At 44.2% G+C, this 15,250-nt stretch overlaps 1 protein-coding gene across 5 annotated transcripts in view; it reads right to left on the bottom strand.

The window, feature by feature from the left end:
* Positions 1-4,467: 4,467 nt before the first annotated feature.
* The window catches only part of P2RY4 (pyrimidinergic receptor P2Y4), a 36,035-nt gene continuing 25,252 nt past the window's right edge, over positions 4,468-15,250 (bottom strand). For 2 of the 5 annotated variants that reach the window (XM_043457880.1, XM_043457878.1), the window contains one exon: positions 8,049-11,035. In XM_043457880.1, coding sequence (XP_043313815.1) covers positions 9,931-11,028 — 1,098 coding nt within the window. In that variant the 5' untranslated portion in view covers positions 11,029-11,035 and the 3' untranslated portion in view covers positions 8,049-9,930. Of the gene's footprint in view, positions 7,567-8,048; positions 11,036-11,550; positions 12,471-15,250 lie in introns of those variants that run through there. The other 3 variants (XM_043457877.1, XM_043457876.1, XM_043457875.1) reach the window with 3 other exon arrangements.

Genomic DNA, 15,250 nt, shown 5'->3' with positions numbered 1-15,250 from the left:
CCCCTGCTTCATAGAAATCCACAGTGGGCATTATAATGTTAAAGACTCTGATAAAACCCATAGTAAAGAAAGCTGCTTAACATTTTTAAACCCAATCCCTTAAAAATTTAGTTACAGGACTTCCCTGGTGATCCAGTGGTTAAGAGTCTGCCTGCCAGTGCAGGGGACATGGGTTCAATCCCTGGTCCAGGACGATTCCACTTGCCACAGGGCAACGAAGTCCATGAGCTGCAATTACTAAGCCCACGTGCCACAACTACCAAAGCCCGTGAGCCCTACAGCTTGTGGTCCACAACAAGAGAAGCCACCACAATGAGAAGCTTGTGCACTACAATTAGAGAACATCCATGTGCAGCAACGAAGACCCAGCACAATGAAAAATTAATTAATTTTTAAAAACTTTGTAACACCTATTACTATCCGAGAACATGTGCTTTGGGAAACTGCAGTAGATAAATGAATAAAAACAAAAACTTGTAGAATCAAACTAGCCTAAATCCTCAAAGAACCAGTGCAATGGCTGCCTTCTGGAAAGGAATCCAGCAAGAGTCAGAGTGGGTAAGAAAAATGTTTAATTCACATTGGAAGTGAAAGCTTATTGGTATAGTAAAGGGAATGGGGCTTGCAATGAGCAATAAGCTAAATATCAGTAAAAAGTACACATGTTGAGCAGATGCCAGCAGCACAAAATCACCTGAGAGGTCATTAGTTGACTTTTCTCTTGAGTTTTCTAAGTACCTCTGGTTTCTCCTTCTCATCAGTAGAGCCAAGAGCATGACCAGGGCCTCAAGCTGTGGTACAAAATTAACCGTGATAACCAGTCAGCCCCAAGTAGGATTTCATTTTCTTGCTCTTGGAGAGTTCCCATGACCCAGATAACCATGATGGTATGATCACTCAACTAGAGTCAGACATCTCAGAGAGCTCAGTCAAGCGGGCCTTAAGAAGCATCCCTATAAACAAAGCTAGTGGAGGTGATGGAATTCTAGATGAGCTATTTCAAATCCTAAAAGATGATGCTGTGAAAGTGCTGCACTCAATATGCCAGAAAATTTGGAAAAGGCAGCAGTGACTACAGGACTGGAAAAGGTCAGTTTTCATTCCAATCCCAAAGAAAGACAATGCCAAAGAATGTTCAAACTACCGCACAATGCACTCATTTGACATACTAGCAAAGAAATCCTCAAAATTCTCCAAGCTAGGCATCAACAGTATGTGAAGCAAGAAATCACAGATGTTCAAGCTGAATTTAGAAAAGGCAGAGGAGCCAGAGATCAAATTGCCAACATCCATCGGATCATTGAAAAAGCAAGAGAATTCCAGAAAAACATCTACTTCTGCTTTATTGACTATGCCAAAGCCTTTGACTGTGTGGATCACAACAAACTGTGGAAAATTCTTCAAGAGATGGGAATACCAGATCACCTTACCTGCCTCCTGAGAAACCTGTATGCAGGTCAAGAAGCAACAGTTAGAACCGGACAAGGAACAACGGACTGGTTTCAAATCGAGAAAGGAGTACGTCAAGGCTTTGTATTGTCACCCTACTTATTTAACTTATATGCAGAGTGTGTGCATGCATGCTTAGTCGCTTCAGTCATGTCTGACTCTCTGCAACCCCATGGACCATGGCCTGCCAGGCTCCTCTGTCCATGGGATTCTCCAGGTAAGAATACAGGAGTGGGTTGCCGGTAAGAATACAGGAGTGGGTTGCCATTTCTTTTTTCATGTGAAATGCCAGGCTGGATGAAGCACAAGCTGGAATCAAGACTGTCAGCAGAAATATCAATAACCTCAGATATGCAAATGACACCACCCTTATGGCAGAAAGTGAAGAGGAACTGAAGAGCCTCTTGATGAAAGTGAAAGAGGAGAGTGAAAAAGTTGGCTTAAAACTCAACATTCAAAAAACTGAGATCATGACATCTGGTTCCATCACTTCATGGCAAATAGATGGGGAAACAATGGAAACAGTGACAGCCTTTATTTTCTTAGGCTCCAAAATCACTGGATTTAGTGACTGCAGCCATGAAATTAAAAGATGCTTGCTCTTTGGAAGAAAAGCTATGACCAACCTAGACAGCATATTAAAGAGCAGAGGCATTACTTTGCCAACAAATGTGGCATAGTCAAAGTTATGGTTTTTCCAGTAGTCATGTATGAATGTGAGAGTTGGACTATAAAGAAAGTTGAGCACTGAAGAATTGATGCTTTTGAACTGTGGTGTTGGAGAAGACTCTGGAGAGTCCCTTGGACAGCAAGGAGATCCAACCTGTCCATCCTCAAGGAAATCAGTCCTGAATATTCATTGGAAGGACTGATGCTGAAGCTGAAACTCCAAAACTTTGGCCACCTGATGTGAAGAGCTGACTCATTTGAAAAGACCCTGATGCTGGGAAAGATAGAAGGCAGGAGGATAAGGGGATGACAGAGGATGAGATGGTTGGATGGCATCACTGACTCAATGAATATGAATTTGAGCAAGCTCCAGGAGATGGTGAAGGACAGGGAAGCCTGGCATGCTGCAATCCATGGGGTTGCAGAGTCGGACACAACTGAGAAACAAAAACAATAATGTACACTTTGACTCAATAAGGAATAATTCACCTTCTTCCCACTTTGGGACCAAATACATAAGCTCTGGAAATAAAAAATATACCAAGATATCCATCACTCTTTGGTTGTACTCAAGTATTTTTGCACTTCCTTTTGGTGACAAGTCATATCTCAGTTCACACTGGAAATATCAGTTCTGTAGGTTATGGCAAGTAACCCATTGAATGAATTGTTCTGAAATCTTTGGAAAGAGGTAGAGGCACCTAGGAACTCAAAGGGAGGGGGCAGTATACATGCATGTAAACAGATCATGATTACAAAAGCTATTTGAGGTTGGTTTCTTTAGTTAATTTCATTGGCTAATATATTTTGTACGTATAGATCCAGGTTGATAGGGAATTACTTGTTTGTTATTACCTTTCTGAATATCTCATCCTCTCTGAATTCTCTTAGGCATTTGACACCATTGCTTACTTTCTTAATCTTTCTTTTTTCCTTTCATTCAAAGGATAACTTTTATAAATCCTTTTTGGGTGGAAACTCCCTTCTCCCTTGATACAATGCCACAGTCCCAATCTGTTTCATACCAATCCATCACTATAGTAGTCATCTCTCAGTGATCAGTTCTTAGCCTTCTGCTTCTCACACTCAGGGATTCATTCTTGTCATGAACTTAACTATCACTTCTAAGTATTAGCAAATCCATATCTAGAATTCTGGTTCTTTGTCCAGCTACACTAAGAATTTTTGAGAAGGGGTTTCCACCCATAGGAACTGTAAATGATATTTTTTCATTCATTACTCCATTGATACTTCATAACAGCCTTGCCAAATAGATATCTCCAGTTTATCAGTGAGGAAACTAAAAGCTCAGAGAGATTAAGTAACATGTCCAAGATCATGCATCTAATGAGCAGTAAATCAAGAATACCATCTGGTTATGTGACTAAAATTGTTTCCTCTACTACTCCTCATCACCTCATTCACCAAGACAGTGAGTTTCATCACATGAATGAGACAGAAGAGGGCCTAGGTGAAGCATTTAGCATAACCAGTTAGGGACTGTGGGATGCTATAGTAGAAAATGTGGGGAAAGCAAAAGCTCAGATACACAAACTCCTCCTTCTCTTCATATCCACAGTACTCTTACAGGTAGGCCAAGCAGTGAGTAGCCAGTGTAGTAGGATGTGAGACATCCTGGAGAAGCCTCAGTTCAGTTCAGTTCACTTCAGTTGCTCAGTCGTGTCTAACTCTTTGCGACCCCATGTACTGCAGCACCCCAGGCCTCCCTGTCCATCACCAACTCCCAGAGTTTACTCAAACTCGTGTCCATTGAGTCAGTGATGCCATCCAACCATCTCATCCTCTGTCATCCCCTTCTCCTCCTGCCCCCAATCCTTCCCAGCATCAGGGTCTTTTCAAATGAGTCAGCTCTTCACATCAGGTAGCCAAAGTATTGGAATTTCAGCTTGAACACAAGTCCTTCCAATGAATATTCAGGACTGATCTCCTTTAGGATGGACTGGTTGGATCTCCTTGCAGTTCAACGGACTCTCAATAGTCTTCTCAAACACCACAGTTCAAAAGCATCAGTTCTTCGGCACTCAGCTTTCTTTATAGAAAGAAATATTATTTGGCCCTGTTATTTACTTGGGGCCAAACTATGGTGGAGGTAATGAAGATAATGGCAACCTTCTCCAAAATGTCCCATGCACGCACTGCTACACTCAGTGCCCCCAACCCTGCAGCAGGCCACCACCAACTGACACCTCCACCAGAGACTCCTGGACACTCACGAGCAAGTCTGGGTCAGTCTCTTGTGGGGTCACTGCTCCTTTCTCCTGGGTCCTGGTGCACACAAGGTTCTATTTGTGCCCTCCAAGAGTCTGTTTCCCCAGTCCTGTGTAAGTTCTGGCAGCTCTATGGTGGGGTTAATGGTGACCTCTTCCAAGAGGGCTTATGCCATGCACAGGTCTGCTGTACCCAGAGCCCCTGCCCCTGTGGCAGCCACTGCTGACAAGCCTACGTTCCTTCAAAGTATCTTTCCAATGCCCTCCAACCTCCACTACTCCTGAAGTGCTCCTGGATCTTCAGACTCCTTGGTCTGTGGCCTCTTAACATGGAAATATTCCCAGAAGAAGAAACATTAAGCTAAATTACTACATGTAATCATTCTACAAATATTTATTAAGCACATGGGATAATAAAATAACAAACAATTATATTTTCTTAGCTCCCTAGATTCACAGAGTCTTGCCATAAACTGGAATACCTAAAGCTGAGATTACAATCTTCATTTTACAGATGATGAAACTGGCTCAGAGAGTCTGACTGACTCACCCAAGTGACACACCTGATCCCCACTTTCATAACCAGGGCTCCAACTTAGTTCTTTGATCTTTAGTTCTATGCTCTTTCCTTTCTATCACAGGTAGGAACTCAAAACAAACACACATAAAGGGTTAAATAACAATTCAGGATAGCAGTATAAGCAATATCAAAAGACAATATAAGTGCCAAATGACTGACATAGGCAATAATTACTGTAGGAGTGACCAGGAAGGTCACTGTGCAAAAGAGTCAGCAAAGAAGTCCTCAGAGGAAGTGGGACTTAAGCTTGGTCTTGGGTGTACATGCTAAGTTACTTCAGTCATTTGGAACACTGACTCTTTGCAACACTATGAACCATAGCCAGCCAGGCTCCTCTGTCCATGGGATTCTCAAGGCAAGAATACTGGAGTGGGTTGCCATTTCCTTCTCCAATGATCTTCCTGACCCAGGGATCAAACCCATTTCTCTCAGGTCTCCTGCCCTGAAAGGCAGGTTCTTTACTACTAGTTCCACCTGGGGCCTTGGACACTGGGTAGGAAAGAGACGGGGAAAACAAAGGGAGGGCATTCAAGAGTGTGGGAAAGGAAGAATAAAAGTGGAGATGTAAGAAAGTGGAAGTCATATTTGGAAAAAAGAATGAGGAGATCAAAATAGCTGGAGAAGAGAGATTTGTACTGGGGAAGAATGGAAAATAAGACTGAAAAAGGCATTCTTGAATTTCTTCTTCTTCTTCTGTGTTTTTGTTTTGCATTTTGACAAAGCACAATCTTTATTCAGTGGCCAAAGAATGGAAAGATGGTAACTAAGTTCACAGATCACCTTCTCACACACCTGGCAAGAGGGATTTAATTTTTAAGAGTAAAAACAAAGAGAGGAGAAGTGAAGCTAATGATGAGGAGGTATATGCACTAGCACTCTTGAATTTCTGACAAAAGAATTTCAACTTGCCTTGTAGACAATGGGGAACCATGAAAGAATTTTGAGTGAGACAGTGAAACTGTGAAAGCAGTTTTGGGGCCAATTAATCTGGCAATATGCACTGAATATATCATGCGAGGAGAGATTAGAGGTAAGGAAGACCAGTTGGGAGGCAGTGACAGTCAGGGAGAAAGTGACAAGAGCCAGTATTAGAATGGCAGTGTATGTGCTCAGTCATGTCACAAAAGCTCAGACTCTTTGTGACCCCGTGGACTGTAGCCCACCAGGCTCCTCTGTCCATGGAACTTTCCAAACAAGAATACTGGAATGATGCCATTTCCTACTCCAGGCGATCTTCTCGACCCAGGGATCGAACAAGCATCTCTTGCATCTCCTGCACTGGCAGGTAGATTCTTTATCACTGCACTCACTTGGGAAGCCCCAGAATGGTAGCACTGGAACCATAAAGTCACCTAAGCTTGCAAACATTCAGGCAACTCTGACTCTTTGCCCTCCCTATTTCATGAGATTCAGACATTTATTCCCTCATCATGTCAATTACAATTGGCCTTCTTTTATAGAATGGTAGCACTGGAACTATAAAGGAAACAGGGAGGGCAAAGAGTCAAAGTTACCTGAGTATTCTCAAGCCTAGGAGACTTGAGAAAAGAAGATGCCATAAACACAAATGAGCGAGACAAGTAGGGAAACTGGTTTAGGGAGTTTAGTTTTTGACAATTTGGGTTGGAAGTAACAATGGAAGATCCAAGTGAAATTGTCCACTGGGCAACTGAAGACATAAAGGTAGAGCTTGGGATAAAGGTCAGACCTGGAACTGAGTTGGCCTGGTGTAATGGAAGGAGCTCTGGGATTCTGGGGCCCTGGGGCCTAGTCTCTGCTCTGCCCCTAACTTACTAAGTCATGAGCAAGTCATATCTCAGGACCTGTTTCCTCCTTTGTAAAGTGAAGCAGTGCCCAGGCCCTAGAAGATTTCCAAGGTACTCTCAAGGACTATGAGTCAAATGAATTGTATTCACATGCATATATGCTCTCTCCAAGAGAAAAATCAAAGCTCAGATGAGGGGAGGGGATTAAATAATCCCCAAATGCTCTGACTATGACAGATTTTGGAACTCTGTTCACTTAGGGAATAAAAAAGAAAGAGCGGCAAGCAAAGAAGTAATAAGAGTGAGAAAAGTAGGAAGAGAGAATGTTTTTTCTTTTTAACAGTTTTATTGAGATGTAGTTTATTTACTATAGAATTCACCATTTCTAAGTATACAATTCAACAGTTTTTACTATGTCCACATGGTTGCAAATTACCAGAGAGAAATTTTAAAGCAAGGAGATAAAATAAGGAACTAAAGTTAAAAGCATTACAATAAATGGAATGGTTGTATCAAATATGACAAAGGGTTAACATGTATGTCAAATAAAGAATACATTTATATAGAAAAGAATACCACTAAGATACCAATTCAAGAAGGATATGAACAGACAATTCACCCAAGAGAAAATACAAATAGTGAACATGTGGGAAAGTGTTCAATCCTATGAGTAATCCAAGAAATGAAATTAATAAGTTAAATGTTTAAGCCATCCAAAAAGATTTCTTATAAAGTCCAATGCCAGGGCTGCAAGGGAACTGGAACACTCACGTGTCATTTTGATGTTGAAAATTTGTGCTATCCTTTGGGAAATCAAGCTCTATGAAACCACTCATGCTCTTTGATCTGGTAATCCCACCCCTGGGAACTTGTCCTAGGAAGAGAATTACAAAGAAGGAAAAAGCTATATGCATTAAATTATTCAAAGCACAGAAAAACTGGGAGTTCCCTAAATGACCAATAATAGAACAGTCAAATAAAATAGGATCTACTGATGGATAGAATTTTATGTCATCATTGAAATGATGAATATGAAAGACTGTAACACAAGGAGAGTATTTGCAATAAAAAAAAATTTTTAAAAAGAATTTTAAACTATATGTACATTGATTGCATTTAAACCTATACATATATATATACATATATATATACACACACATATGTATTATATAAACTAGAGAAGCATGGAACATGGAAAAATGAAAAGAATTGTCTAGGGTTGTGAAGTAGAGGTGAATATTTTCTTCCAAATTTTTATTTTATATTGTCATGCTGTTGCTGTTTAGTTGCTGAATCTTGTCTGACTCTTGCAACCTCATGGACTGTAGCCAGCCAGGCTCCTCTGGAAATCCATGGGATTTTCCAGGCAAGAATACTGGAGTGGGTTGCCATTTCCTCCTCCAGGGGATCTTCCTGATTCAGGGATCAGTGGAATTTTTTAATGTGGCTTTTATAAAAAAAAAAAAAAAAGCTTTAAAGTAGGTATGCAACAGGGTTAAGCAAAGCAGAAAAGTCAAAGGGGATGAAGGCAGAGAAAAGATCCTTAAAGGTTTTCCTTATGAGGCAATTTGTGTTCTAGGTATGGAAAAGTATAGGAAGGAAACCAGATCCAGAGAGTTAGGGGATGACTTTGTGGTGAGGAAATGGGATTCATGGTACTCTTATCAGAAATTTGACAGTGAAATGAATAAGATGAATAGAATTTTTTAAAGACAAAATGAAATCTGTTACAGAAGAGACTGAAAGTGATGAAGAAGGACAAACAAAGGAAAAGGAAAGTGGGCCTTGATATCTAGAGAGGAAGAGGGAGCCCTTAAAAGAATGCAAAAGGGGACTCAGGGACATTGGAGTATTTTTTTCCTGCAGACCAGCCCTAACCTTACTCTCCACAGAGACCCCACAGAAGCCAGGAGACAAGTAAGCAATCAGAGTCAGGTCAGCAAGGGCAGGGCAAAAGGAAAGGAAGGCTGGAGATTCAGGAGACCAAAGGGCTGGAAGGCGATTTACAGTGGATGCCTAGAAGTGTAAGCCTACCCTTCTCATAGAAGCCTGACCAGAAATTCTTCCCATGACTTGAGGGTTAGCTCCCCAAGTTTCACATCCCACCTCCACTCCTAGCAGCCTGTAAGCACAAAGATGGTGCTAGAGAGGAGTGACTGGATGGCAAACTCTGAGGGAAGCTGTCCTAGCCCCTGTGCCTTGCCCTGTCCTCAAAGTCCTAAAGCCTGATCTGAAAGAGCTGGTGGACAGATTTATCATTTATCTAGGACAGGAGCCAGAGAAAGGGGAGTGACCAGTGAAGAGCCAGCTGTGGGCCTCAGTCCCTGTCACCACCCCGATCTCTGCACAAACCTGCTCCACCCTTTGGTGCTGGAATTTATGCCATAGACACGAGAACTCCTCCCTCCTATTCTGAGCCATCCACTCTGCCTTTCATTAAGTACAGGAGAGCTGTCAAATATGTTCTCAGCAAACATCATAAAGAAGGGCCAATCCCATTCCTGTTCCAAAGGTCATTATCAGCTTGGGTTCTGCCCCTGAAGCTTCTCAAGGTCCCCACCCGATGAGAAGACTTCCCACCCCATGAGAGGGCTCCCTCTCTATGTCGTGGCTACATACCACTCAACAGAGCCATGTCTCCAGCTGCATGTGGGGACCCTGGAAAGCAGGCTGTCTGGACTGTGCCCTAGTTCAGCGCCTGGGTAAGCAGGACTATCCTGTCTTCCAGGGGAAACCAGGGAGTGGGTGTGGGCACTATATATGTCATATCCCAGGCACCTGTGATATGCTGAGGCCCCCATTTCTTGATTCTGGCTATCACCGTCAAATAAGTCAGCCCAATCCTGAGATCACCCCAGCTTCTCCACCCCTCCAGTTAAATGCTCTGGTCTGGCTGAAGGAATGCATGCTGTACAAGGAAACAGGGGGAGAGGCCAGAAGTCATGTAGGACTAAGAAACAGGACCAGTGGCCTCAGGAAGGGGACAGAAACAAAGAGAAAGGAGTTGAGGAAAAAAGAGTGGCTTCTAGTGTTTTGGGCTAAAAAGGAGAGGGCAACTGAAGGGTTTAGGAGTGATAGGTTCACATGTGATTTCTCTGGCTCCTCCTAAACCTTAAGATGAGGGCCTCTTTCCAGAGCCCAGAGAAGAGGAGAAAGCAGCCAGATCCGGTGTCACTATTAGGTTCCCCCCCTTCTGCCCTGCACTCACCCCCTTTCTCTCACTTCCCAGCTTCCAATGTTACAAACTATCTGCCCAAGGGGTGGGGCAGCCACTGTCCTGGGAGGCAGCTGTCCACCTGCAGCTGCTGTCTTTAGGCAGGGACACCAGCACCAGAGAGGAGGCAGTCCTGGAGGGCTGGGGCCTCCTACCCCTGCAGAGTCGCTGGAGCTGACGTCGGTACTTTTCCCCAGTGAGCAGATAGAGCACAGGATCCAGGCAGCTATTGGCACTGGCCAGAGGCCGAGTCACTTTGTAGACCAAGTTGACAATGTTCAGCACCCTGCAGTCAGCTTCCAACAGCCTTGCCAAGTAATAAATTGTGCGGGTGATGTGGAAAGGCACAAAGCAGATAGCAAAGACAGTCAGCACCACAGCAATGGTACGCAGAGAGCGCAGACGGGAAGATGACTGGGTGGCCCCTGGCAAGGGCCGATACAGGCGCTGGGCCATGCGTCCATAGCAGACAAGAGTGACCAGGCAGGGCACACCAAAGAGAAGCCCCATGACTGCCGAACTGAAGTGCACATAATGGTCAAATTCCTCAGGCCGAGTGGTGTCGTGGCACAAGATGGTGTCCCCCTTGGGACTCGTGGTGACGAAGAACAGGTTGGGCACGAGACAGCCAGCTACGACCAACCAAACTGCCAGGCAGAGAAGGCCAGCAAGGCGTGGGCGGCCCCAGCGCAGCGCCCGCAGTGGGTGGCAGATGCCCAGGTAGCGGTGCACACTAATGCAGGTGAGGAAAAGAACACTGCAGTAGAGGTTCCAATAGAAGAGAAAACGGATGAACTTGCAGAGCCCAGTGCCAAAGGGCCAGTGGTTGCGGGCTGCATAATAGTAGACAAGAGTGGGCAGTGATAGGACATACAAAGTATCTGACAGGGCTAAGTGGAACATGTAGGTGGCTGTTGCATCCCATGGTCGGAGGCGAAAGAGGAAGAGCCAGATGGTCAGGGCGTTGAGGCCGAGGCCCAGCAGGAAGACAACTGCATAGGTCACAGGCAGCAGGAAGAACTTGAACTCCTCGTTAAACTGGCAGTCCAGTTCCATCTCACTGTTGTCAGGATCTGAGTGGGCGCCTAAGGTTGTGAACAGCAAGGACTCTGTACTGGCCATGGTCCCCCTAGAGACAGAAAGGGCAGAAGTGAGGGTAGCTGGATTTCCCTGGCCCCCTAGCCCTAACCTGGGGAAAGAAAGCAGAGAATGGGGAGGGCAATGGTTGAGGCACAAGTAGGGGTTGAGAGGATGCATCTGGAGGTAACCTAGGCCAGCCTGGCTTCTTCCAGAGATCCCTTGGTCCAGCCCAGGGAGTAGTAGGTAGCAGGCAGCACTGGGGCTCAGGAGGGCAGTCAGTAGATTTGGATTGTTCTTCTGCAGCTAACTCTGTCCTTCAGAGCTTAGCTAGTTGAAGGGAGTTGGGGCCTACCAGGACCAGTGTGGGAAGATACCCAGACCCAAATTTTCTCCCAGCTCATCAGAAGAGCAACATCCTGTGAAGAGGGCATCTCTCCGCACAGTGACTTCTCTCCCCTGGTCCCAGTGTCTCTGTACTACAGTGATCTCTGACGTCTTCCCCCAGCCTGGGCCAGCCCAAAACCCATTGCCACCCTTACGGAAGAAACTTGACACGTCTCCTACCTGGTCCCCTTGAGGTTGAGCCCAGCTGACTCTGTCACCCTTCCCCTTGGCAGCCAGAGGGCATAACCAAGGAGGCGGGATTGGGGGTGGGGCTTGTACCTCCTTGTGTCCTGGGAAATCATAAGCGATAGCAAGGCCCATCAAGATTGGGAAACTGCGGCCCAGCGAGATTACTATTTAACAGCTTCTAAATGACAGTAGGAGAAAGTACACAAGGAAACATCTAAGTTGACACAGGAAGAGCCAGGTGACTGGAGATAACCAAACCTGAAGGACGATCATAGAAATCTGTATGAGCAGAAAAATGGGAAATGAATGTTAACATGGGTAACACATTGAAAAGTTTTAGAAAATCTAAACTACTGATATAAATCTTAACTCCATGTGCATCTAATGATAAGAAATGTATATATAGCACTAACTACATGCAAGGCACTGTTCGAAATGCTTTATACTTATTAAGGGCTTTACAAGCTCTCTGAAGTAGGTATCATGATTATCCCTACTTTACTGATGAGAAAACTAAGGCACAAAGAGTTGAAGTATTTAATTAGTCAAGATTTGAACCCAGGCAGGCTCGCTTTTGAACCAGGTTCTAACATCCATGGACTTAATTGCTGCCGGGGTCCAGCCTCGGCAGGATCCAGGGGATACCCTCAGGATGAACGGCGTGAGAGAGAGAGAGAGAGAGAGGGAGAGAGAGAGACACGTGAGACCAGCCTTGATAGGGCCAAGTCTGTGTTTTACTTTTAGACAACCGGTTTTATACCCTTTCACAGAACGTTTTCAAGGTACAAGATGCTTACTCATGGTTACACAGGATTAGCATTACATCATTTTGATTTTTAGGAAAAGCAGGATTTTTTTGCTTTCTAATTCTATAATAATTCTTAGCACATGATCTTCTGGCCTTGGGGCTATTAACATTTTATGCAGGTCAGGTGATTGTAAACCTATTTTCCGTTTCTATGGTGACCTTAACTGAAAGGTAACAGTGTCATAGGGAAATAGTACAGAGTAGAATTATATTCTTGTTAATACAAAAATTAATCTTTCTGCAAAAGTTGTCAGTTGCGTTTATCTAAGAAGTTTACCCCATACTGACTCTGCGACTTTGGTGAGGCAGCTTCTGCCTAGCACTCCTGACTGACAATTAACAACCATCTCATTGTTACCACACTAGGGCTAAGTTCTTATTTCTCTAGATCTTTAACTATATTAACAATGGTTTCTATAACACAACCTTAGCACATTAAAGGCAAAAATACAGCAAGCAAAAACACAGCAAGCTAATCACAACCCAATAACCACCTATAGAATAATTTTTCTTATGTTTTCTAATAGGACTCCTTTACCCCTTAAAAGGTCTCTATATCTATTAGGGCTTTTATATAATCAGGTTCTTTATGCTATTTTATGATTAGGATATTATAAGCAATCATGCATATTAGTACCAAGGGCATAAATGCATTTGGCTAACAAACTACCAGCAAAGGAGTTTAAATGAAAACACTCCTTTCACCCTGAATAATCTCATAAAATACCACCACCTGGGAAACTTATTGATTAAAGTTCTAAATTGATTCTCATTTGGGAAGAGATCGGAGAAGGCCTTCCTGCCTGTGTCAGAGAAATTAGGGAGTAGTCCATTGAGGCAGGCATCAGAAAGACAGATATCATCTTTAAGGTGAGCGCCGGGGGCAGCTTTTCGAAATCCCTGAAAACCTGATCCGCCTTGCCTGTCAGGTTTTCTCCCTTATGGCCTTGTTAGGGGTAGGGTCTCGTGTGTTGGCTCCCGGCAAATTGCTATCTCAGTGGCCTCTCTAAGCCACTGGCCATAATCTAGGAAAGGATAAGCAAATACTTTCTGAGAGCCTACTATGTGCTTGGTCCAGCTCTAGGCACTGGTAGTTCACCAGTACTAAACAAAACAAAAACTCCTACTCTAATGAAGCTTACATACTGGTGGGAAGGAAAAGATAATAAAATTAACAAGTAAAATATACAGATCATGATCATTGCTATGGAAAAAAGTATAGGAGAAAAAGAAAGTAGAGAGTGTTTCTGTTTTAAATATTAGGGTGACTTTTAAACAAAGACCTGGCGGCTCAAACGGTAAAGCGTCTGTCTGCAATGCTGGAGATCCGGTTCGATCCCTGGGTCGGGAAGATCCCCTGGAGAAGGAAATGGCACCCCACTCCAGTACTCTTGCCTGGGAAATCCCATGGACAGAGGAGCCTGGTAGGCTACAGTCCATGGGGTCACAAAGAGTCGGACATGACTGAGTGACTTTACTTACTTAAACAAAGACCAGATGATTATGAGGAAGAGGAAACACAGAGATGAGGTCAGAGTGTTCAGCACGAACCAAATCATGAAGGTCCTTGGAAGACATTGTGAGGACACCTTGGCTTCTTCTTTCAGTGATTGAAAAGCCATTGAGGGTTTAGAAGAGACAAATGTCAGGATCTGATTCACATTTTAGAAGGCTCCCTGGCCAGCTCTATGTTGAGAACAGACTACAGGATGGTGTACACAGGAGGAAGACCAGATCAGAGGCTACTGCCAATAAAGATGATGGTGGCTTGGACCGCAGTGGTGAAGGTTGTAAGAAGTGGCAGATTCTGGCCAGATTTTGAAAGTAAAGATAACAATAGTTATTGATAAGGGATATAAGAGAAAGAGAGGAGTCAAGAATAACTCTCAGATTTCTGGCCTGAGCAACTGGACTTGACAAAGATGAGGAAGGCTCTGGGAAAAGTAGATCTGGGGAAAGATGAGGTTTTTTCACCTGCCAATTTCAAGAGTCCTATTGAGCTGGAAAAGACTGATGCTGGGAAAGATTAAAGGCAGGAGGAGAAGGGGACAACAGAGGATGAGTTGGTTGGATAGCATCACTGCCTCAGTGTACATGGCTTTAAGCAAGCTCTGGGAGATGGTGATGGACAGGGAAGCCTGGCATGCTGAAGTCCATGGGGTCGCAAAAAGTCAGACACCGGGTGACTGAACAATTACACACGTAAGAGGAGGTGGTGAGGACACGGTTCACTCTTCCCCAAGGATGCTAACCAACATGCTTCCCTTACAGTCTCTGCCTCTTCCTACACGCCACCTCTCATCTCTCTGTCACCCCAGAAGACCCTTGTCTGAATACAGCCAAGAAAGAACAGATGCCAAACCTAGATGCTTAAGAGGCTAGTATTAGGGAATGCAGAATTGTCAGGAGCTCTGGGCCTGAGGTTCCTGGGACTAACTAAGGCTGAGTGATTATGAAGGTCTTAGGCTCAGGAAGCAAGCTCTGGGCCTGGAGGACTCTGAGGGTGAGGTGGGTAGCACTCTTGGGAAGGGAGAGGTGACTGCAGCAGACCACTCTGAAGGGAGCTGCAAAGCAATGGAGACTCTGAACCTGATCTTCAGGTTCTAAGAATATTACCCAGCTGGATCCTGGGAGGAGGAGGCAGAGCTGCAGGGGAGGCTCTAGAAGCTAGAATCTAGATTTCCTGGAGGGTCCAGAAATCTCTTTGGGGGGAAAAGCCTGAATATCCTTGCCCAGTGGTGGGGAGTGTGAGAGGGTATGGATAAAAGGTAGGCGAGGCATAAGAGATCATAGCCTGAGTCCTGGATAGCTGAACACTGTGATATTGCACAAAAGGCCCAGGTGTTTGGAGCCAGACACACCTGAATTCAAATCCTTGTTCTT

This window comes from Cervus canadensis, chromosome X, assembly GCF_019320065.1.
Source record: "Cervus canadensis isolate Bull #8, Minnesota chromosome X, ASM1932006v1, whole genome shotgun sequence".
NCBI classification, from domain to species: Eukaryota; Metazoa; Chordata; class Mammalia; order Artiodactyla; family Cervidae; genus Cervus; species Cervus canadensis.
The sequence above is the reverse complement of the archived record's forward strand: the minus strand, read 5'-3'. Positions and strand labels throughout refer to the sequence as shown.